At 41.3% G+C, this 18516-nt stretch overlaps 1 protein-coding gene across 3 annotated transcripts in view; it reads right to left on the reverse strand.

Moving 5' to 3' along the window:
* Window positions 1–369: 369 nt before the first annotated feature.
* LOC131234513 (glutamine--tRNA ligase) overlaps window positions 370–18516 on the reverse strand; it is a 45503-nt gene continuing 27356 nt past the window's right edge. For all 3 annotated transcript variants that reach the window (XM_058231453.1, XM_058231452.1, XM_058231454.1), the window contains 15 exons: window positions 17246–17398; window positions 17106–17161; window positions 15394–15484; window positions 15231–15317; window positions 14771–14968; window positions 14591–14689; window positions 12542–12673; window positions 12302–12438; window positions 11085–11184; window positions 10913–11008; window positions 2293–2393; window positions 2011–2116; window positions 1488–1577; window positions 1272–1401; window positions 370–615 (listed from right to left, as the gene is read on the reverse strand). In XM_058231453.1, coding sequence (XP_058087436.1) covers window positions 518–615; window positions 1272–1401; window positions 1488–1577; window positions 2011–2116; window positions 2293–2393; window positions 10913–11008; window positions 11085–11184; window positions 12302–12438; window positions 12542–12673; window positions 14591–14689; window positions 14771–14968; window positions 15231–15317; window positions 15394–15484; window positions 17106–17161; window positions 17246–17398 — 1674 coding nt within the window. In that variant the 3' untranslated portion in view covers window positions 370–517. The remainder of the gene's footprint in view (window positions 616–1271; window positions 1402–1487; window positions 1578–2010; window positions 2117–2292; window positions 2394–10912; window positions 11009–11084; window positions 11185–12301; window positions 12439–12541; window positions 12674–14590; window positions 14690–14770; window positions 14969–15230; window positions 15318–15393; window positions 15485–17105; window positions 17162–17245; window positions 17399–18516) is intronic.

The following is an 18516-nucleotide window of genomic DNA, read 5'->3' on the forward strand; positions in this document are numbered from 1 at the left end:
GGGGCTAAAACCTGACTGGTTGAATGGCCAACTCCAGACCTGACCAGTCAAATCAGCCGCTTCAGTACATTGCCATCAAACATCCACCAGCGCACTTACAAACACTTGCCGTAACGACATCCATCCGTGGGATTCATTTGGAGGGGAGGAAGCTATCTGGATTTTATTTTTTTAGTGTTTTTGCCCCTGCACCTAGCAGCAGGCCCTGAACAAGCACATCATCATGACGGTCAATGAACTGTATCCACAAAGGGTGAAAAGCTCATCTTGACTGTCAATGCAGGCCTGATGCAAAGGCAAGAAATCTCAGTTTCCTAATCCCCACAAAACAAAGCCTCTGGCACACACCCACACGCAAGAACAAAAAAGTGATATGATTTTACGTTGTATGAAGCTCTGGAAAGCAAACAGCTGTTCCAAGTATTTACACGTCTAATGACCACTTTTGATGCAGACAGCATAATTAATTAGTTGGTATTTTGTGCTAAAAAAGTTCAAATTTGCATTCATGGGGCACTTATTTGTTCCCACCTTTTGAATAGGAGTCGCGAAGAGTAACAGTTCTGTTGAAGACGAGTTTTTCCGCACTAGAATCTGGATCAATAGAGAAGTAGCCTGGAACAAGAGTAACACAGCATATCAGAAGTTAATTAATTTCCTGGATAGGGTGGAATGGCAGAAAAGGATTAGTGTAGCCGACCCCAATTAGTCATGATAAAGCTTAGATGATGATCACAATAATAACAATAAAATTATAAATTAATTAATTAATTAAAATTCAACCCGAAGAACAAATCCAAGAAAGAATCATGCTCAGAAGCATGTATGAGCAACAGCATTAGCCTTCACTGTAAGCATTGTAGCTAGCCGCACTCCATGAAGGCAGTTAAGATTGATTAAAACAGAGAAGTCCAATTATCAATCTGGAGGGTCCATCTTGAGGGACAAACCTTGGACTGGCCATATTTATCAAGAATTCCTTTGATTGATAGACCTAACCAACCAATTAATGGTTAGGAATACACCATTTAGTTGCAGGAAAGATCCAAACATCAACTTTGGACAATCTATCCAGCAGGTTACTCCTTGGATTGTCCTTCACTCTTCAGAATCATAGATTAGATGATCATAAACTGCCATCAAGTACCATTTAGTAAATGCTAAAAACCCTAGAAACTGTTGATTAGTGCACATGGAAAGCGGACTCAGAGCAATACTTCTCATGGTCAACGTCTAAATAAGCAATCAATTAAAACACGACTCAAGCTTACCCAGTCTTTCAAACTGAAATTTGTCACCCATTACAGCATTCGCAAGAGTGGGCGCAGCATATGCTTCGGGTATCACTTCTTTGGAATGTGGGTTCAGATCAGCTAGCCAGTCATCAAGTTCAGCAGGATTCTGATGCAATAAATAAGAATGGGCAGTGAGTCATGGATGAGATTGGTGACGAATTTGTGAACCTAAAGGATGCGCTACCCACTCACCTCGGAAAGGAATAGTTTGTCAAACAGCCTGACTTCCACTTTAAGAGGCTCAACCGCTGGAGAAGGTTGCGCTACCCAATGAAGAACACCCTACCAAAAAATTTCAACTAGGTCATGAATTTCCATTGTTGAAGTGTGCTACTTATACAGCGAAAGATAAATAAGTATACATTGTTGGATCAAGCAATTGGATCTGCCCCCAAAATTGTACACATAGGTCCCACCTTGTTGTGATTGAACCATTCATTTTGGTGCGCCCCATCACCCCCCACTCCCCTTTCAATTAAATATGGGCCATGGCATTAAGCATCCACTTGCAAGCCAGTAGTCATATGGTTTTGATCATTTGATATGGGACATTGGAGTACGGCCCATTCAATGAAATGCCTCACCATATGAGTCATTTAAACAACTGAAAATTGGGCCCCACTACTGCCATTGCTGGGTCAATAAAGAAAAACCATATCTTCTGATCAAGTATTTAATGCAATGCCCCAAAAAGATCAACCAGGAGGACCAATACCTTGGGCTTTGTCTTTTTGGAAGGATCATACTCAGCACGGATCTCAACTACAGTCTCCTTATCATCCCCATATACAACTTCGGTGCATTTTATAGGGAACGCGTATCTGCATGAATACAAATGCAAGAAAAGCAACAGTAGTTAGAAGGAAAAACTGTTGAAATCTTTAACACAGGACATAATAATTCCTGTCATTGGGATAGTGAACTGATTATTTCAAGCAGCAGCCATACAATACTCTTAGCGAGCAATTTCCGAGAGGGCAACATGGGAAACACACACCTTAGTAGAACAGATTTACCAGGAGCAAGCCCATAGTAGTCTTTTGAATCCTTAGTCCGAAAATCAGAACACTCAATGTAAACAACATTTGTGAAAGGAACCTGAGGCAAGGACACGGACAATGAAAAGATAACTTATTAGTGAAGTATTCATAATTTGATCTACATATGTAAATACTACAAAGAAATCAAATAATTGTAGTCAGAAGAAGAAGAAAGTTCAACACAGTTGACTCGACATGGTACTTGACCGAATCACATGTTGATTCAGGCCCCAAGTCTCCCGACAGTCATTGAGAACCACTTCACTTTTGAGTAATTAAACCGTGCACTTATAATGCAATGAAAACTTCATATAACGATATAGCAACAGTATCGACATAACGAATCACAGAGAACAAGAAATTTAGTAAAGAAGTCAAATTAATCAATGAGACCACATCTCATGAGCAGTTGAATAGAAAAAGAAGCAAGCATTGGCCAAAGACAGCAGGAAGGGAGAGATAAACAAACCACTTGAATAGTCAAAGCACCTAGAACCATAGGACTTATGAGAGCCGTTGCTACCCCAAGTAGAAGAATCCAGTAACTACTGCTGCCCCCATTAATGAGAAGAAAAAGGAAACACAAGCAAGGGACCCAACAAACTCCAAAACCAAAATGCCTTGAAATTGCCACTTTTTTTCACTGGTAATGATGAACTTTCATTAGAAGTGTTATCCATGTGTCTCCAATGTACAAGGAATCCAGAGTCGGAGATTCCTTATCCAGGTAATAAGAAGGAATTGGCTTCTCTAAGGATAAGGTTAAAAGAAACTGGGTACAGAGATAATAGCCTTCTAATTTCGTTTACAGTAAAGTGACACTTCCAAGAACGATCCAAAAGCCCATGCAAAAGCACTTTTAGCGTCTCCATCGATGATCATTCCAGAAAACTCCGAATGATCATTAATATGCTTCAGACTGGTCAAATCCGCTTGGTTTGGGTCCCAACCAGAATTGGACCAGACAGGTGCTGTCTTCATTAGGGTTTCTAGACAGACAGGTGCCATCTTCATTAGGGTTTAAAGAAACATACAAATGGAAGCTTGAAACCCATGCCCAAATGGCTAGGCTATAATAACTGCAACAATGAGTCATAGGTCAGGTTCGAACTTACCTATCAAAGAAAGCATGCACACATGAAGAGAAGGATTCTGCAAAAAGAAGTTATGGACCTTGTCTATAAACATTGACATTAAGGGAACAAGAATGCCAAAGAATAAAATATTTCACACATTCATGAACCTAAAATGCCTAGTTCTGGCTTGAGATTGCTTTGTGGAGTCTCATGAGGAGAATCCGAGTACTCATAGTCTTAAAAAGACAATTTCTACCTGGGTCTTGGGGACTACTCAAAAAAAATGTTGCTGGAGCTCTGGAGAGAACATGGGCAATCATTTGCTGGTCCTAAATCTAGATATGGTGAAGAGGTATGATTGGTCAAGATTTACAATTAAGGGGGTTCCACAGTCAAATCGACAGATATTCTAAGATGCAAGGGTGGTTATTTGCGAGTGTTTTTTTCCTTCCTTTTTTTTTCTTTCTAGAGAAGGTAAGGGCCAAGGTATTCGATAACGGTAACACCCAGCGTAATGGCCGGCCATTCAATCATTACATTACAGCCCCATAACGGTTTTAAAAAATTAAGGATAAAAAATATATATCTTAAGAAAAAATATTGGAAAAAAATCCAAAAAATCCAAAAAAAAAACAGAGAGAGGATTCCAAATATGTATCCTTTGCTGGCTTTGAGCATGTTTTTTTTTTTTTGAAAGATGATCAGATTGCATAAAAGAAAGGAGAAAACAAAAAAAAAAAGGCTGCTGAGAAAGCAGACCGCAATTACACTCCTAAGAAGAAGAAATCAGGACCAGATAGATCCTTGACATTGGAAACCCATTCAACAATGAACCGCTTCGCTTTGGAAGTCACACTTTCCGCCGGATTTGAAATATTTCTGAAACACCTACTGTTTCTTTCACCCCAAACCGACCACCAGACGGCTAAAATAGCTCTTCTCCAAATTATAGTCTTCGCCTTTCCGAAATAAGCCCCATGCCAGACTTGAAGCAGATGAATCACGTCTCCCGGAAAGCACCAAGATAAACTGAAACAGTTCAAAATATCAGCCCAGATGGATTGGACAAACTGACAATGGATTACCAGATGGTTAACTGTTTCTTCCGATCTCATACAGCAAAGGCAGACATTGGGAAGAACCATCCCCTTCTTCCTCAGATTGTCAATCGTGAGGATTTTCTTTTTCCCTGTCAACCAACCAAACGCCAGAATTTTTGGACCGGTATAATTCCAAAGAAAAGAACAATTAACCTTCGGGTCAGGATCCTGAGAGCGCAATTGATTATATAAGGATCGGACTGAAAAAAGGGAGGATTTGTCCGGTTTCCAGAAGATTTCGTCTTTGGACAGCAGAGAGGGCGCTGAAGTGTAGAGGCATTCCAAGAGATCCGTAAACTCCCGAACTTCCCAATCTTGGAGACTTCTTCTACAAGTGACGTTCCAAACTATTTTTCCCCCAGATGAAGAGACGTGATCAGCAACAAAGGAATTTTTTGACTTGGCAATGCGATAAGAAGAAGGGAACTTTTGTTTAAGAGTCTGTTCTCCAATCCAGATGTCATCCCAGAAACGGATCTTTTCACCGTTACCAAGCACAAAACCGATGTTAGGGAGAACATCCTTTTTCATTTTCATGATTTGATGCCAGATATGGGTAACTTTATGGGGCGATAACTGTTGAGCCCACCAACCACCGGGAGATGAACCGTATTTACCTTTGATAACCGAGCACCACAGTCTATCATCTTCTTTCCCAAGCCTCCAAATCCACTTCCCAAGAAGAGCTTCATTCATAACTTTTAGATCTTTAACTCCCGCTCCTCCGTCTGAAAGGTTGAGACAAACCTCCGACTAGTTTAGAAGATGAAATTTCTTACGAACTTCCTTTCCTTGCCACAGGAAATCCCGCCTTGCTTTGTCGATAACCTTCCTAACCGAGATTGGACACTTCAGGAGAGACATAAGATAAATCGGCAAATTAGAGAGCGCAGCTTTAATTAAGGTTAGGCGACCACCTAAAGAGAGATAACGGCTCTTCCATCTCGACAGGTAGGACTGAATTCTGCATATGACTTTATCCCAGGAGGAAGTAGGAGGCTTTCCGAGACATAACAGCAAACCAACGAACGAGGACGGCAGCGAATCTACCGAGCAGCCAAGGGACTGGGCAAAGCCTTCAACCTCCATTCTTTCCATATTAATCCCAAAAATTTTGGATTTAACCATATTCACTTTTAAACCAGAAATCACCTGAAAGCAATGGATGGTAGTACCGAGATTGGCCACCTTTTCAGTCGTAGCTTCCTGAAAAATTAGGGAATCGTCAGCCTATTGAATATGAGTGATAGGATTTGGCACACCTTGGATTTTGATCCCACCTAGAACACCCTTTGATTGCCCTTTTAAGAGCATTCTAGACAACGCCTCCCCCCGCAATTAAGAATAAGAAGGGGGAAAGAGGATCTCCCTGCCTTAGACCTCTGTTGCTTTTAAAGAAACCTTTTGGAGAACAATTTAACAATATAGAGAAATGGGTTGAAGCAGTGCATTCTCTCATCCAAACTCTCCATTTTTCCCCGAACCCCATTCTTTTCAACATATATTGAAGGAAATTCCAGTCTACATGATCATAAGCTTTTTTAATATCAAGCTTGCAAACGATGTGCTTTCGACCGGATCTGACACTTGCGTCTAAAATTTCATTTGCACTGAGGGCTGCATCAACAATCTGCCTACCTACTATAAATGCACTCTAGTTTTCTGAAATAAGATTACCAATAACCTTAGCCAGCCGCGTGGCGAGGACCTTAGCCAGAATCTTATAAGGCCCCCCTAATAAACTTATAGGTCTGTAGTCTTTAGGAGAAGCAGCACCCGACATCTAAGGAATCAAAGTTATAAGGTTGCACCCATACTTTTGGAAATTCTGCTCCTTCTGTGAAACCCCATGAAGAAATCAATGACGTATCCTTTGATGATCTCCCAAAAATGAGAAAAGAAAGAGATCGGAAAACCATCCGGACCGGGGGCCTTATTAGCTCCAAGAGAATCTATAGCTCGTTTAATCTCCTCTTCGGAAAAGGGGGCTTCCAATGAAGCTGCTTCCACCTCTGTAATAGCATGAAATTGAATCCCATCAAGCTTCAGCCTACACCAGACGTCTCCATTGAGGAGGGACCTGAAATGAGAAATCATCTCCTCAGTAATTTCATTTTTATCCTCTTTCCGAACCCCATTCACCAAAATACTGGTAATCCTGTTATTTGTTGCATACCAGTTTGCCATCATATGGAAAAAACGCGTGTTCCTGTCCCCTTCCTTAAGCCATCTAAGGCGAGCCTTTTGTTTTCAGGAGATTTCTTTTTGAATGGCTATGTCAGCAATTACTTGGATCAGCTGGACTCTTCTAGCCTAAGCATCCGAAGTGAAATAGTCGACTTCAGCCTGCGCATCTAAGGCTGACAATTCAGCTATCAACTTATCTAAATCTTGCTCCTTGATTCAGAATTCGCTTCGATACCAATCAGCTAACTCTTTCTTCAGCATCTTTAGCTTGATGGACAGCCTGAAATCGGCAAAACCTTCTGCCTTAAACCCAACCCACCAATCAGCAATCTTTTTAGAAAAACCCAAAACCTTTAGCCACGAAATATCGAAACGGAATGGCTTCGGCCCCCAGTTCTGCTCTTCGACATCAAGGGAAATAGGGTAGTGATCTGACGTGGTTCTTAGAAGGACGGATTGAGAAGAATGGGGAAAGTGAAGTAACCAGTCAGTAGACAGAAGGAATCTATCCAACCTGCACATCGTAGGAGAAGCTCTCCCATTTGATCAAGTAAACCTGGCTCCCAGCAGCGGCAAATCAACTAACTCCTCTTCTTCAATCCAAGCCGAAAACCGCTTCATAGCTGAGGAGAAGAACCTGCCATGCGATTTTCTTGAATGTTCCTGACGACGTTGAAGTCTCCGACTATGCAACACGGACCTGAGAATTTCTGCCTGGAGAGAGAAAGTTCTTCCCAGAAGAGGTTTCTGTCCCCATCCTGACACGGCCCATAAACAGAAGAGAAAAGACAAGTGAAACCAGAGTTTAAGCGTTGAAGAATTACCGAAACCGAAAAATTGCCGATCCAGCTATTGACAGCTTGCCATGTAGACGATTTCCAAGCCAGCAGAATTCCACCAACGCTACCTGTGGAATCCTTAGCCACCCATTTAGCATCAGCGGCCCTCCAGAGAGTTCCCATCAATCTATCGTCGAACTTTAAGCTCTTTGTTTCCTGGAATAAAATGATTTCTAGTTTTCGCAGGTATCCTTGATAATGCAACGTTTCTGTTTGGACCCTACGCCCCTCACATTCCAAGATAGCAGCTTCATTTAGAACACTTTCCTACTGGTGTGAGGGGATGGTCTGCGACCTCTGGGCAATTTATGCTCTGGAAGGGGTCTTCCACTGGCCTCAACACATTGGAACAGAGCTATGAAATCCTCTGGACAATTCCCGAAGGAGAGGCCGAGAGCACGGCCCACATGACCCATGGCGTCTTTGATCCATTTCTTACTAGGGATCTTTTCAATCGTCTCAACACTTTTTGGGTTGATAATCTGGTGAGAAACGCCTTCCACTGGTGTCGGAATTACCCCCATTATGGTCTGAAGGGGTTCCGCCTCAAGGACCTCTAGATCCGGATGTTCTTGGAATAGAGCAAGAAGTCCATGGTCAGACCAGGCGCAGACGGAGGATGAAGGAGAAGAGGGAGCAGACGTCTGAGAAGGCGGATTCTCTGAGTAATAAGATCCTTGGTCGATTTCAGAAGAGACAGAACCTAGGTTCGTCATTTTCAATTTCTGGCATTGAACCACGTGTAGGTGATCGTCACGGAAAGGAATTTCTCCAACTGAGTCGGGATGGAGAATGAGAGCGTCAGCAGGAATGGGATAATGCCGTAAACTGCTTACCAAAGTCGGGTTAGGTAAAACGGGGAGATTGAGGTTGAAAAGTGACGGGTCTAAACCCGACTAGCGTGAAAAACAAAGTTGATGACCCGAATAGTTAGTACCCGATCCGTTACCCATTGTACCCAAAACGCTAATGGAATGACTATGTTGAGTCGTGCGCATAGGAGGGGAGATAGTTGGTTCGGGTCTAATACCCGAATGAGAATTGGAAACCTCGGGATAACTGCCTTCCTTAGTCAAGATGCCATTTAGAGAGATTTCGCCACGCATCCCACTATCCTCTACTAGAGCAGTTGATAGGCGATTGATGGCAGCATTTGGTCCAGCGCAAGGGGTGAACGCAATACTCGTTGAGCCAATTGTCTCGCGATCTCGTGATGGCTCGTGATGGACGATAGGCGCGACTCCACTTGTGAGACGAGAGGTGCAGGTACTGACCGGAGCAATAAATGCCTCCTGCAAAGGCATTGACACCGGAAATGGTTCTCTACGGGAGAATCGGGAAGGAGTTCTTTCATGCTCCGCACCGGCGTGGCTACCGATACGGGGAGAAGCCGGAATCTCTCTCGCGCGCCAGAGATCCCCCCATCGCGGACTAGGATCGTGTTTATCCTCCTGCTGGATAGGAAGAAAAACCTCTCTATCACCAGTAACAATCAGGATATGGGCTAGGAGGAGGTCGCCTTTCTTCCTTCGCACCCTCATCCTGGCTACACCCATTTCCTCCCCAATCTTGGTTTTCTGATCCAACTCTATCAAAGACCCTAAAACTTTCGCTAGCATGATGAAAAACTCGTCGAACCATAATTCGAGTGGGATCCCCCAAATTAGGATCCACACTTCCTCATATCCAAAGATTGAGAATTCTTCCCAGCTTATGGTAGACTGAACAGGTCCGTCGTTGTGTATACCTCCGGGCATGATGAGGATGTCCGAATTCGAGCCTAGAGAGAGCTGAACCCAAAGCTCATTGAAACCGATGGGTTTGATTGAAAATTGACCAGCGAGGATTCTACAGACACCATCAATCCAATCCCTGACCTGAGATAACGAGGCTCCTTCCCTGGTCCTGATTACCACCGAGTCCTTCAATTCCCTCTTAGATTGGGATATTCTCTCTGTGCTGATAGATATCTTGAATGCATCCTTAGGATCTATAAAGTCCCTCTTCCGTTCTGCAATTATGTTCAAATCTGATCGGACTTTCGGTTGTCTTGTTTCTAGAGGCTCTTTCATCAGCGCATCCCGATATGGTGCAATGGAGGTCAGTTGAGGTATGGTATTTGTGGCCGACGCCGCTTTGCTGTCTGATTTATCAGATTTGGTTCCCTTTCTTTGTCGTCGCTCCGGTCCAAATCTTGCTCGTTGCACTAACATTTTCTCCCCACCGAAGCTTTGGCCGTGTAACATCGAGACAGCTCTAGATAGCTCCTCCACCGAACTCATCCTGATCAGAGCAAATCCCTTGTATATGCCACTGTTTTTGTCCCTTGGCATTATGACATCCATGACCGCCCCTGCTCTTCCAAAAATCCGTTCTAGGTTTAAAGTTACCCAACAAGGAGGATAACCCTTGACAAATAGGGTTGGGAGAGAATCGTATATGTTGCTACTCTTCCCCCGATTTGGAGTTTTCCTTCCTACCTGAATCCATTCACCCAAATGTTTTCCGGTCGTGGCCTCCGCCGCCAAGTCAGTATCTGCGATCTCTACCGATTTACCCATGGTTTCGTTCGGTTCCGTACCTTCTGGTGTATGTGACGAACTTCCGGTCGCCATCGTCGGTGCTTTCATCTTCTCACGATGTCGGTGCTTCCATCGTCAGTACTTTCATCTTCTCACGATGTTGGTGCTTCCATCGTCGGTACTTTTCCATCGTCGGTGCTTCCATCACGATGTCGGTGCTTTGAACATGTTTATGATGGTGTAATGGGTCATTCTTTGGTAAGAATGTTGTCTCAGCCTAAGGGCAGACTGTAACCTGTTCTATATATTCCGTGTTTCCTTTTCCTTTACATTTACATAGGATTCCCCACCAAATCATGAAAAATATATCAAAAACCATTTTCCATTGTAAGACTAGTCTGTTTAAGAATTCAACAAATATGGTCTGGCAATTACGAAAGTAGCGAGGGGTAACTCGGACCATTCAACGAGCAAGTCTTCAAAAATAAGTATCATAGTTTACTAGAACCACCAGATAAATAAGACATGAATCAGTTCCAATACGCAATAGAATTGTGAACATTTAAACAAGAAACTTGAAACAGAGCATTCCTGATGCAGGACAATTAACCACTTGCTCTAAAAGCTCGAACTGCTAGAGTATGGCAAATTAATCCCTTTATCTCATAGCCCAGGCCCCACATCTCATGGGTTAGGACCTCGGCCGAACCCCCCTCGTGGGCTCGTGGGCCCCAAATCACATGGGCCGCCCACCCCGAGTGTGTCCCCATATCCCACGGGCTACCCCACTCAATCCTGGTGTGAAATGCCCCTGCATTAATTCTCCACTTTAGCTAGAGAGTTCCATGATCACCTTGTAAAAAGCTGAGGCATCATCTGCATGAGCATCAGGCCATTTCTTCGCATCAAGATGCATTACTGATCCAACTTCCAGATTGGTAATAACAACCTGAATACACACAGAATAGATCAGAAACCAAGCAAAGTGATTTCGAAATCAGTAAGTTAACAATTGCATCAAATACCTTGAGAGGATGTAGTACAACCATTGTGCGAGGTGCTGTTCTGTTCATCTCTTCTCTAATATGATATTCAAGGCGATCCAAACGGATCAAACTATTATCACTGCAGTATGAGAAACCATGAGAATCTACAATAGACAAAGAGTTTCATTTTAGTTAACAAAATTGTGTATTAGAGATTTTGGCAAGTATTCAAAATAATCTTGATAACACATCATTTATATAAACTATGATTTCTAATACATAACTACGCTTAAATAAAATGACAAGAAATCCCTCTTATGTGGCAACCAAACAGCATTTCGGGTTTCTTTTGCATTGGGTATAGTATATAGTAAAGACTCTTGCATCATTGCATGGATGAATAGTGGAGGAAACAGTTTCTTTGATATTTCTTCCCTAATTATATTGGATTATTTTGGGGCGCAGGATCATCCTATTATCGGAGGTCTGCCGCAATCAAAGGTTCCAGATTTGAAGTGACACCAAACCTGAAAACTCAAATCAAGTGCTAAGGTTTATTGTGATTCAACCGTTCTCCATCACATCCCTGTTGAACCAACTAGCTGCTGGAGCGCAAGACTTTACCCTTTTCTTTTTCTAACTTGGACCCTAAAATGATCGTTGTCCTAAATAAATAAAGGGTGCCAGATTCAGCAACTTAGAAAGGATATCGCAACTTTGGAGCCTAACACACCAAGACACATCAAAAGATACCAGAATATAAACATAAAATTCAAATGTAATATTATCTAAATTAAGGAAAAAACAAAAGCTATTTCTTAGGAAACTATTTCATAAATACCAGAACCATCTTAAGCATTATCACTAATGTCTTTTTTCTTTTTCCATTTTTTTCAGAAGATAGAAATATAATCAATTTCAGACTGCAGATATGTATTAGCATGGCCACAAAACTTTAAAGGATATGCAGGTAGTACTACAGATCTATATAGCAGCATTATGATACTACTTTAAAGAATGCAGCAAAGAGAAGGGACTGACATGTTAGCTACTTCAAAATTCCACCAAAAGAATCCAACCACACGATAGATAGTGTGACTTCAACAAACAACAGGATATATCAAAATGATATGGAAGTTTTTTTGAATTGATAAAAAAAAAATTTGATATGGAAGTTAGATATTGGTTTCCATTTTAAAAAAAAATATCTGTTTTTACGTAAGAAATGAGTCAAATGAATGTGCAGAAGCAAGCACCTTCTAGTGATTCCAATTCCTCGGATAAAAGTGTTAATAGCAGTTGAGGTCACTCCTCGACGTCGTAAACCAGCTAGGGTCATTAGACGGGGGTCGTCCCAACCATCCACCCACTTCTCAGTCACTAGACGGTTCAACTAAAACAGCAAACATAACAAATACGAAGTGAAATAATCAAGCAAAAAAATAGAAGGGTTAAATCTTTAGACTCAGATCAATTTATTCAAAAAGGTGGCACACCTTACGCTTGGACATCACTGTGTTAGTCACATTCAAACGTGAATACTCCCAGACATAAGGCTTGTAAAGGTCCAGCGCTTCTAATAACCAATAGTATGAAGCGCGACGAGTCTCAAATTCAAGCGTACATAGCTGCATAACAGAGTCATATGAAAGTCAGTAGACATGCATAAGAAACCATGACTGAATAAAATCCATTTTTTATCATTTTGAATAATTGAATCACAAGCCTATCACATCAGAAATATAGCAGGATTTCTGATAAGAACTATACAGAACAGTTTGTTCCAATTGCGTGTTAATCCTCCAAGGTTTTCAGCCTACAGGAACAATCCATACAAAAAAGCAAATACATAACCCTTAAAGAGTGATGCCTTGACAGAAAACATCCTAAAAATGGAAGTCCTTGTTGGATCCAAACAAATCCAAAGAAAAAGAATGCTCGAGTTCTTTTCCTAACCTGATCTATAGAAGGGGGAACATGAGCAAAGAAAGTGAAGAGAATTTTGATTAAAAATAAATCAAAGAATGATTATTTTATTCACACATCAACCATTGATAAATTCCCTCTGAGGGTAGCGCAGAATAGATTATTTAAGGTCCATATGGGGCTTGACCATGTTGGTGAGTTGGGTTAATAATTGGGTGTCAGTGGGCTCCTTGCTATTTTAAGCAGCCAACTACTCACTAATGGCCTTTCATGTGTCTGGGCGGTTCGTGCTTAGCAGTTGCCCAGCAACTGCCCCTATAGAAACAAACTTTGCTTGCCCGCCTTTGGGGCGTGCATGTAGTAGTTGGGCGATGGGCCCATGTTAGCATGTGCATAGTGCCAGTATGTGCCTATGCCATGGCAGGTTCCAAGGGGCCAAATAAAAGAGGAAGAGGTAGATATCAACTGGGCATCCAATCGGTGAAAGTTTCTCCAATCTACCATCTAAAAGCCAGCCCCGATTTTTTGGGTAAAAGGTTAAACAATGATAATGCATGATGATAATAAATGATAGAGGTTCAGTGTCTGATTCATTCTGAAATTTGCTTTTCAAATCAACCTCAAAAGTAAAACAATTACCGCACCACTTGCAAAAAATTTGCCCAAACCAAGTTTACCTGGATCACAGGTTGATCCGGAATGTGGTATGGGAAGGGGTACACAGTATGCTACTTCCTCTAAAGTGTGGTATGCTATGAGTAGATCATGTGGAATGCTACAATACATACAGTAGCCTATAGAGTGTAGCTTTATATACAAATTGATGATGTAACATGTGTGTGTTTGTGAAATGATGAATACTCTTCTTATAGGTCCAGCGTGCATAGTTTTGAGCTTTATATACAAATTGATGTTGTAACATGTGTGTGTATGTGAAATGATGAATACTCTTCTTATAGGTCCAGCATGCATAATTTTATATATATGCATGTCGGTGCATAAATCAAGGTATAAATCTCTATGTATTGAATATAGATTGACACTACAAGTTAATCTACACTAGGTGTATAGAACATTAATTTTGGATCAGTAACAATAGCGATCTTGATCACAAATGACCCATAATCCGGATCAAAAGATTCAGAACGAGAAACGCAGGGGTTGGCAATTTAGGTAACATTGGCCCAAACATGCTGAAAAATCAGAAAATGGTTGTGGGGATTTTATTAGGGAGGAATCAAACACAATACTCTGCTTTCAACCGTAACAAAGAGATATCTCTAGGATTTAGGTAGTTGACAAACAAAGTTCATTAAGTGTAACATCACCCTTATGCAAATCAAAATGGCAAGATCGCCTTTCGAAGCATTCAATGCAACCGAGTATAAATGAGGTATACGACTCCAAAAAATGTAGACCCTTTAGGTGTGAGCCAGGCAACTTACAAACAACTCACCCAATGAACAACTCATATGCTGAGCAGATGCCTCATCTCTAAATGTATCTCAAGGCATATGGCTCATACAGAAAACAATGAGATAAATAAATAAAAAGAAGCTAACAAATTGAGATACTGATTTTGTCACAATCAACTCGGTCTATAGGAATGAGGAACTTACAGAATGCGTGATATTCTCAAGAGAATCCACGATGCAGTGAGAGTAATCATAACTGGGATAAATACACCACTTGTCTCCTGCATGTGGATGGGGAGTATACTGTATCGCAAGTCAAACAATGAAAATATCAGCGACTGTGTAAAATTTTAATGAATCAAAGAGTATTCAGGTGATACTTGCCTTTATACGATAAGCGATCAAATCATACATATTGAAGTTATCACTTTGCATGTCTTGTTTCATTCTGAGTGTTGCTTTGCCCTCCTCAATCATGCCTCGTCTCATGTCATCAAAAAGCTTCAATGATTCTTCTATTGGCCTATCCCTCCATGGACTGTTCAGCTTCTTTTCCCTGTATTCCTTTATCTCTTCAGGCAACTAAAAAGGCCAAGCAATAATGTCAGTAGCAATTCTTAATCAACTACAATCTGTTGGAGATACCAAAAATTATTACTACAAAGCCACAAGAAAAAAGAAGCCCTGGACAAAGGTATCAATTCCATTAATTCCTTACATCTCATTTAACTCATTTCTATAACAAGGTTGAACATTATAAATAACTGCATGTATCCATAAATCATGTTCATGTAATTCATGTATAGATTTAGGAACAGTTGTTCCTAATCTATCTGATGCCAACCTGGTGATCAACATAAGCATGGCCTCTCCGTATAAGCTCCACAGATAGATCGTACAGATCTTGAAAATAGTCACTGGTGTAAGTCACCTGTTCCAGTACAAGTGTTGTCAAATGTTTGCCAAAAGCACCAAAGTAGATTTAAAACCGTAAAGAAAATGTATACCTTGAAAGGTTCCCAACCCATCCATTGGACAATTTCTTGAATATGATCAATATATTCCTTCTTTTCAGCTTCAGGATTTGTATCATCAAACCTGGCAGCAGCAAGGGAAAAAAGAAAAGGAACTATGTCAAAATGCTAAAGCCATATAAGCCTTCAAAAGAAGCTATTGAAGGTACCAAGTGATCATCAATTACTGTAACTGCCACAAGCTTTTGGGCATACTGTTAATTAAATATGCTATAATCATATCTTTGTATTTTATACAGATAATTGATACTTTCTAAATGCATGTGATGGGTCCAGGCCAACTGCTGATGGACCTTGCAAAGTGTTTTCCATGATTTTCAACTACGACTGAATGTTAGTAAAATGTGATGTAAATTTGAAGTATTTATACTTTTAAATACTATAAAGTAAGACTGTAGTAAAGCTGTCGTTATGAGGCTGGGAAAGCATAGATCTTGGTTCACATTATTTTAAATATTGAGTTTGATAACTAAATAAATACAACAGAGCAACATGCAGTCTTCAAATCAGTAAAAGCAACCACAAGTTACAGTCTTACAGGTAACTGCCCTCAGCCTTGGACACCTTACTAACCTATGTAATGCTACACTACACACCAGCTGACTAACCCTCACATACTATCACCTATTCTGCAAGACTTCATAAACAAGCAGCACTTTCCACATACCCAATGGACGAAGACACGAAACTCATTGCCCAAGCTTACATAAATTAATCCAGATTTGAACTTCCCTAAATGCAGGTCTTCACACTGACATATATATCTGCGCCAGAAATCAATCAGAGAGAGGAGAGACCCCGCAGAAGAATGGTATAAGAATCACCTGCACCTCCCAAAAAACTGTTAGTGGTCCCCCTCTTAGTTGTACAAACCTTCTCCCACTTCAAACCATGGTTTGGGCTGGCGCTATCGCTCCTACCTCCTAGCTGTTTTAGTTGCTAAGATTTTGAAACAGATGCTTCTGCTCTTGCACCCAAATCTGCTACTGCTTCATGCTTCGTGCAACTATGGTCTGATCTCCCTAGCACCTATATTGATTCCCCCAACAAAGGTTCACCAAAAGGCTCCACGACATGCAACGAATATAAGGTCCTTAGAGACTCGGTGCCCTAATTGTGTTCAGAAGCCTCCATTAGCACCAAGTTAAATGCTGTGCCAGACAGAGAACACGTGGCTCATTTAGGGTCAGAATTTGTCACTTGATATTAGACTAGAACATGACTCAGCATCAACATGAAAATTCCCTTCTTTGTTTCTGAACATGGAAAACAGTAGCTATACAAAATTAAATACCACCCCAGACATAAAAATCACATTCCAAATAGGTATTTGTAATTCCCAGGAATCTGAATGCCCCCCAATCCAAACGGCCCCTGAAGGCTTTTGGAAACTACCCGCTGGATCCCTTTGATGGCCATTGAATGTAGATTCGTTGTTGTATATGGACGATGATATCCATCATCAATGCATCCATTTGTTTCTTTTAGTTTTTTTCCTTTAGTAAAATCTCAGTTATCCCTCAAAAGAAAAAAAAAAAGTGTTTGTACTTGGTAAAAGTGGTTCACTGAAGAAGTGTAGACAGTGATGGATAAATCAAGTGTAGACCAAAGAGCTATTTAAACAGTTTCATCAAGAGCTACTGCATGCATAAACCATAGTAGAAGCTGGGTAGGGGGATTCTTGCCTTAGGTAACAGCATCCACCTCTCTCCTTTGCCAAGCCAAAGTCAATAAACATAGCCTGTACTGTCCTAATCAGATAACAACACGAGCAAATCTCCATGCATATGAAGTGACAGTTTTCTTAAAAGAAGAGCCAAAATACCTTGGCATGACCAATATGTAGATAACCATTTGGTTCTGGTGGGAAGCGCGTGTAAACTTTAGCCCCTGTTGCGTTCAAATGCCTTTCTAGTTTTTCCTTTGTATTGTATGGTCTCCATATGGTCCCATTGCTGAAGAATATTTCAGTATGTACCTGAAAAATCCACAAGATCAGTTTAATCCAGGAAACAGACTAATAAACAGTGGGAAAGGATCTGGTGTTAAACACTTGTCTCTATACACATGGCACACGTATGAGATCTATGCCATTCATCTGTTGGGCCCTGCTGTGGATAGTCCATACCCCAAAAATCATACAATCATGATCCTAACCCCCAATTCAAAGATTTACGCATGTCAAATGTCGAATGCTGGCCTTTGTACTGACATCCATTGTAATTACCATAAGTTCTACGTTCAGTTGCAAGCTCCAACTGCTGTGATCTTTAGGGCACAGTCCATACACCATAGTGCACGGTAGAAAAAAAAAATTCAATCGGTAATCCGTATTTCACATCTTCAGTTTGCTGATGACACTGTTCTTTTCTGCAAGACTGTGACACTGAGGATGCAAAGGTGGATAATCTTAGGAAGATTCTACGGTGCTTTGAGGCAATGTCAAGTCTTAAGGTGAACATCCAAAAAAGCAAAATGTTGGCTATTGGTCTCTCCGAGGAGGTGGTCGAAAAGCTAGAGGAGGTGTTTGAATGCAAGACTGGGTATATGAGAGAACGATAATTTATTAAGAAGCGTCAAAGCGAAAAAATACAAGCCCAAAGGCACAAAGAACTCAAATAGGAATGGTGATAGCAGAGAACCAACCAGCGCGCCAAAAGCTCTAGAGCTAATGAGGAAGGATCGGTGTATCCCTATATGCAAGCCCTCCCAAGCAAACCCAAGTGAGACCTCCTCGTGGGCAACCCCCGCTTTGCACGGGTCCTCAAATTGCACGGTCCCACAATGGGGCCCACCCCGTGGCCATTCTGCATCTCACAGACACCATCTCGTCGGCCACCCCACCCCAGCGTGGAGATACGGTACATCCTTAGAATCACACAAAAATGTCCCAGCATCATCCACCCACGCAAGTGAGGAGACTCGAACACTGGTCTCCGACTCTCATACAATTTTGAGGAGATGAAACTTTCTCCCTTCACTGTCCCCGTGCCAAATAAAATCTCCTCTCTTCTCAACCTTGTCCAACACTAATTTTGGGCATTTAAATAGAGACAAAAAGTATAACAGCATATTGGAAAATGCCGATTTAATCAA

This window comes from Magnolia sinica, chromosome 19 (assembly GCF_029962835.1).
Source record: "Magnolia sinica isolate HGM2019 chromosome 19, MsV1, whole genome shotgun sequence".
Classification (NCBI taxonomy): Eukaryota; Viridiplantae; Streptophyta; class Magnoliopsida; order Magnoliales; family Magnoliaceae; genus Magnolia; species Magnolia sinica.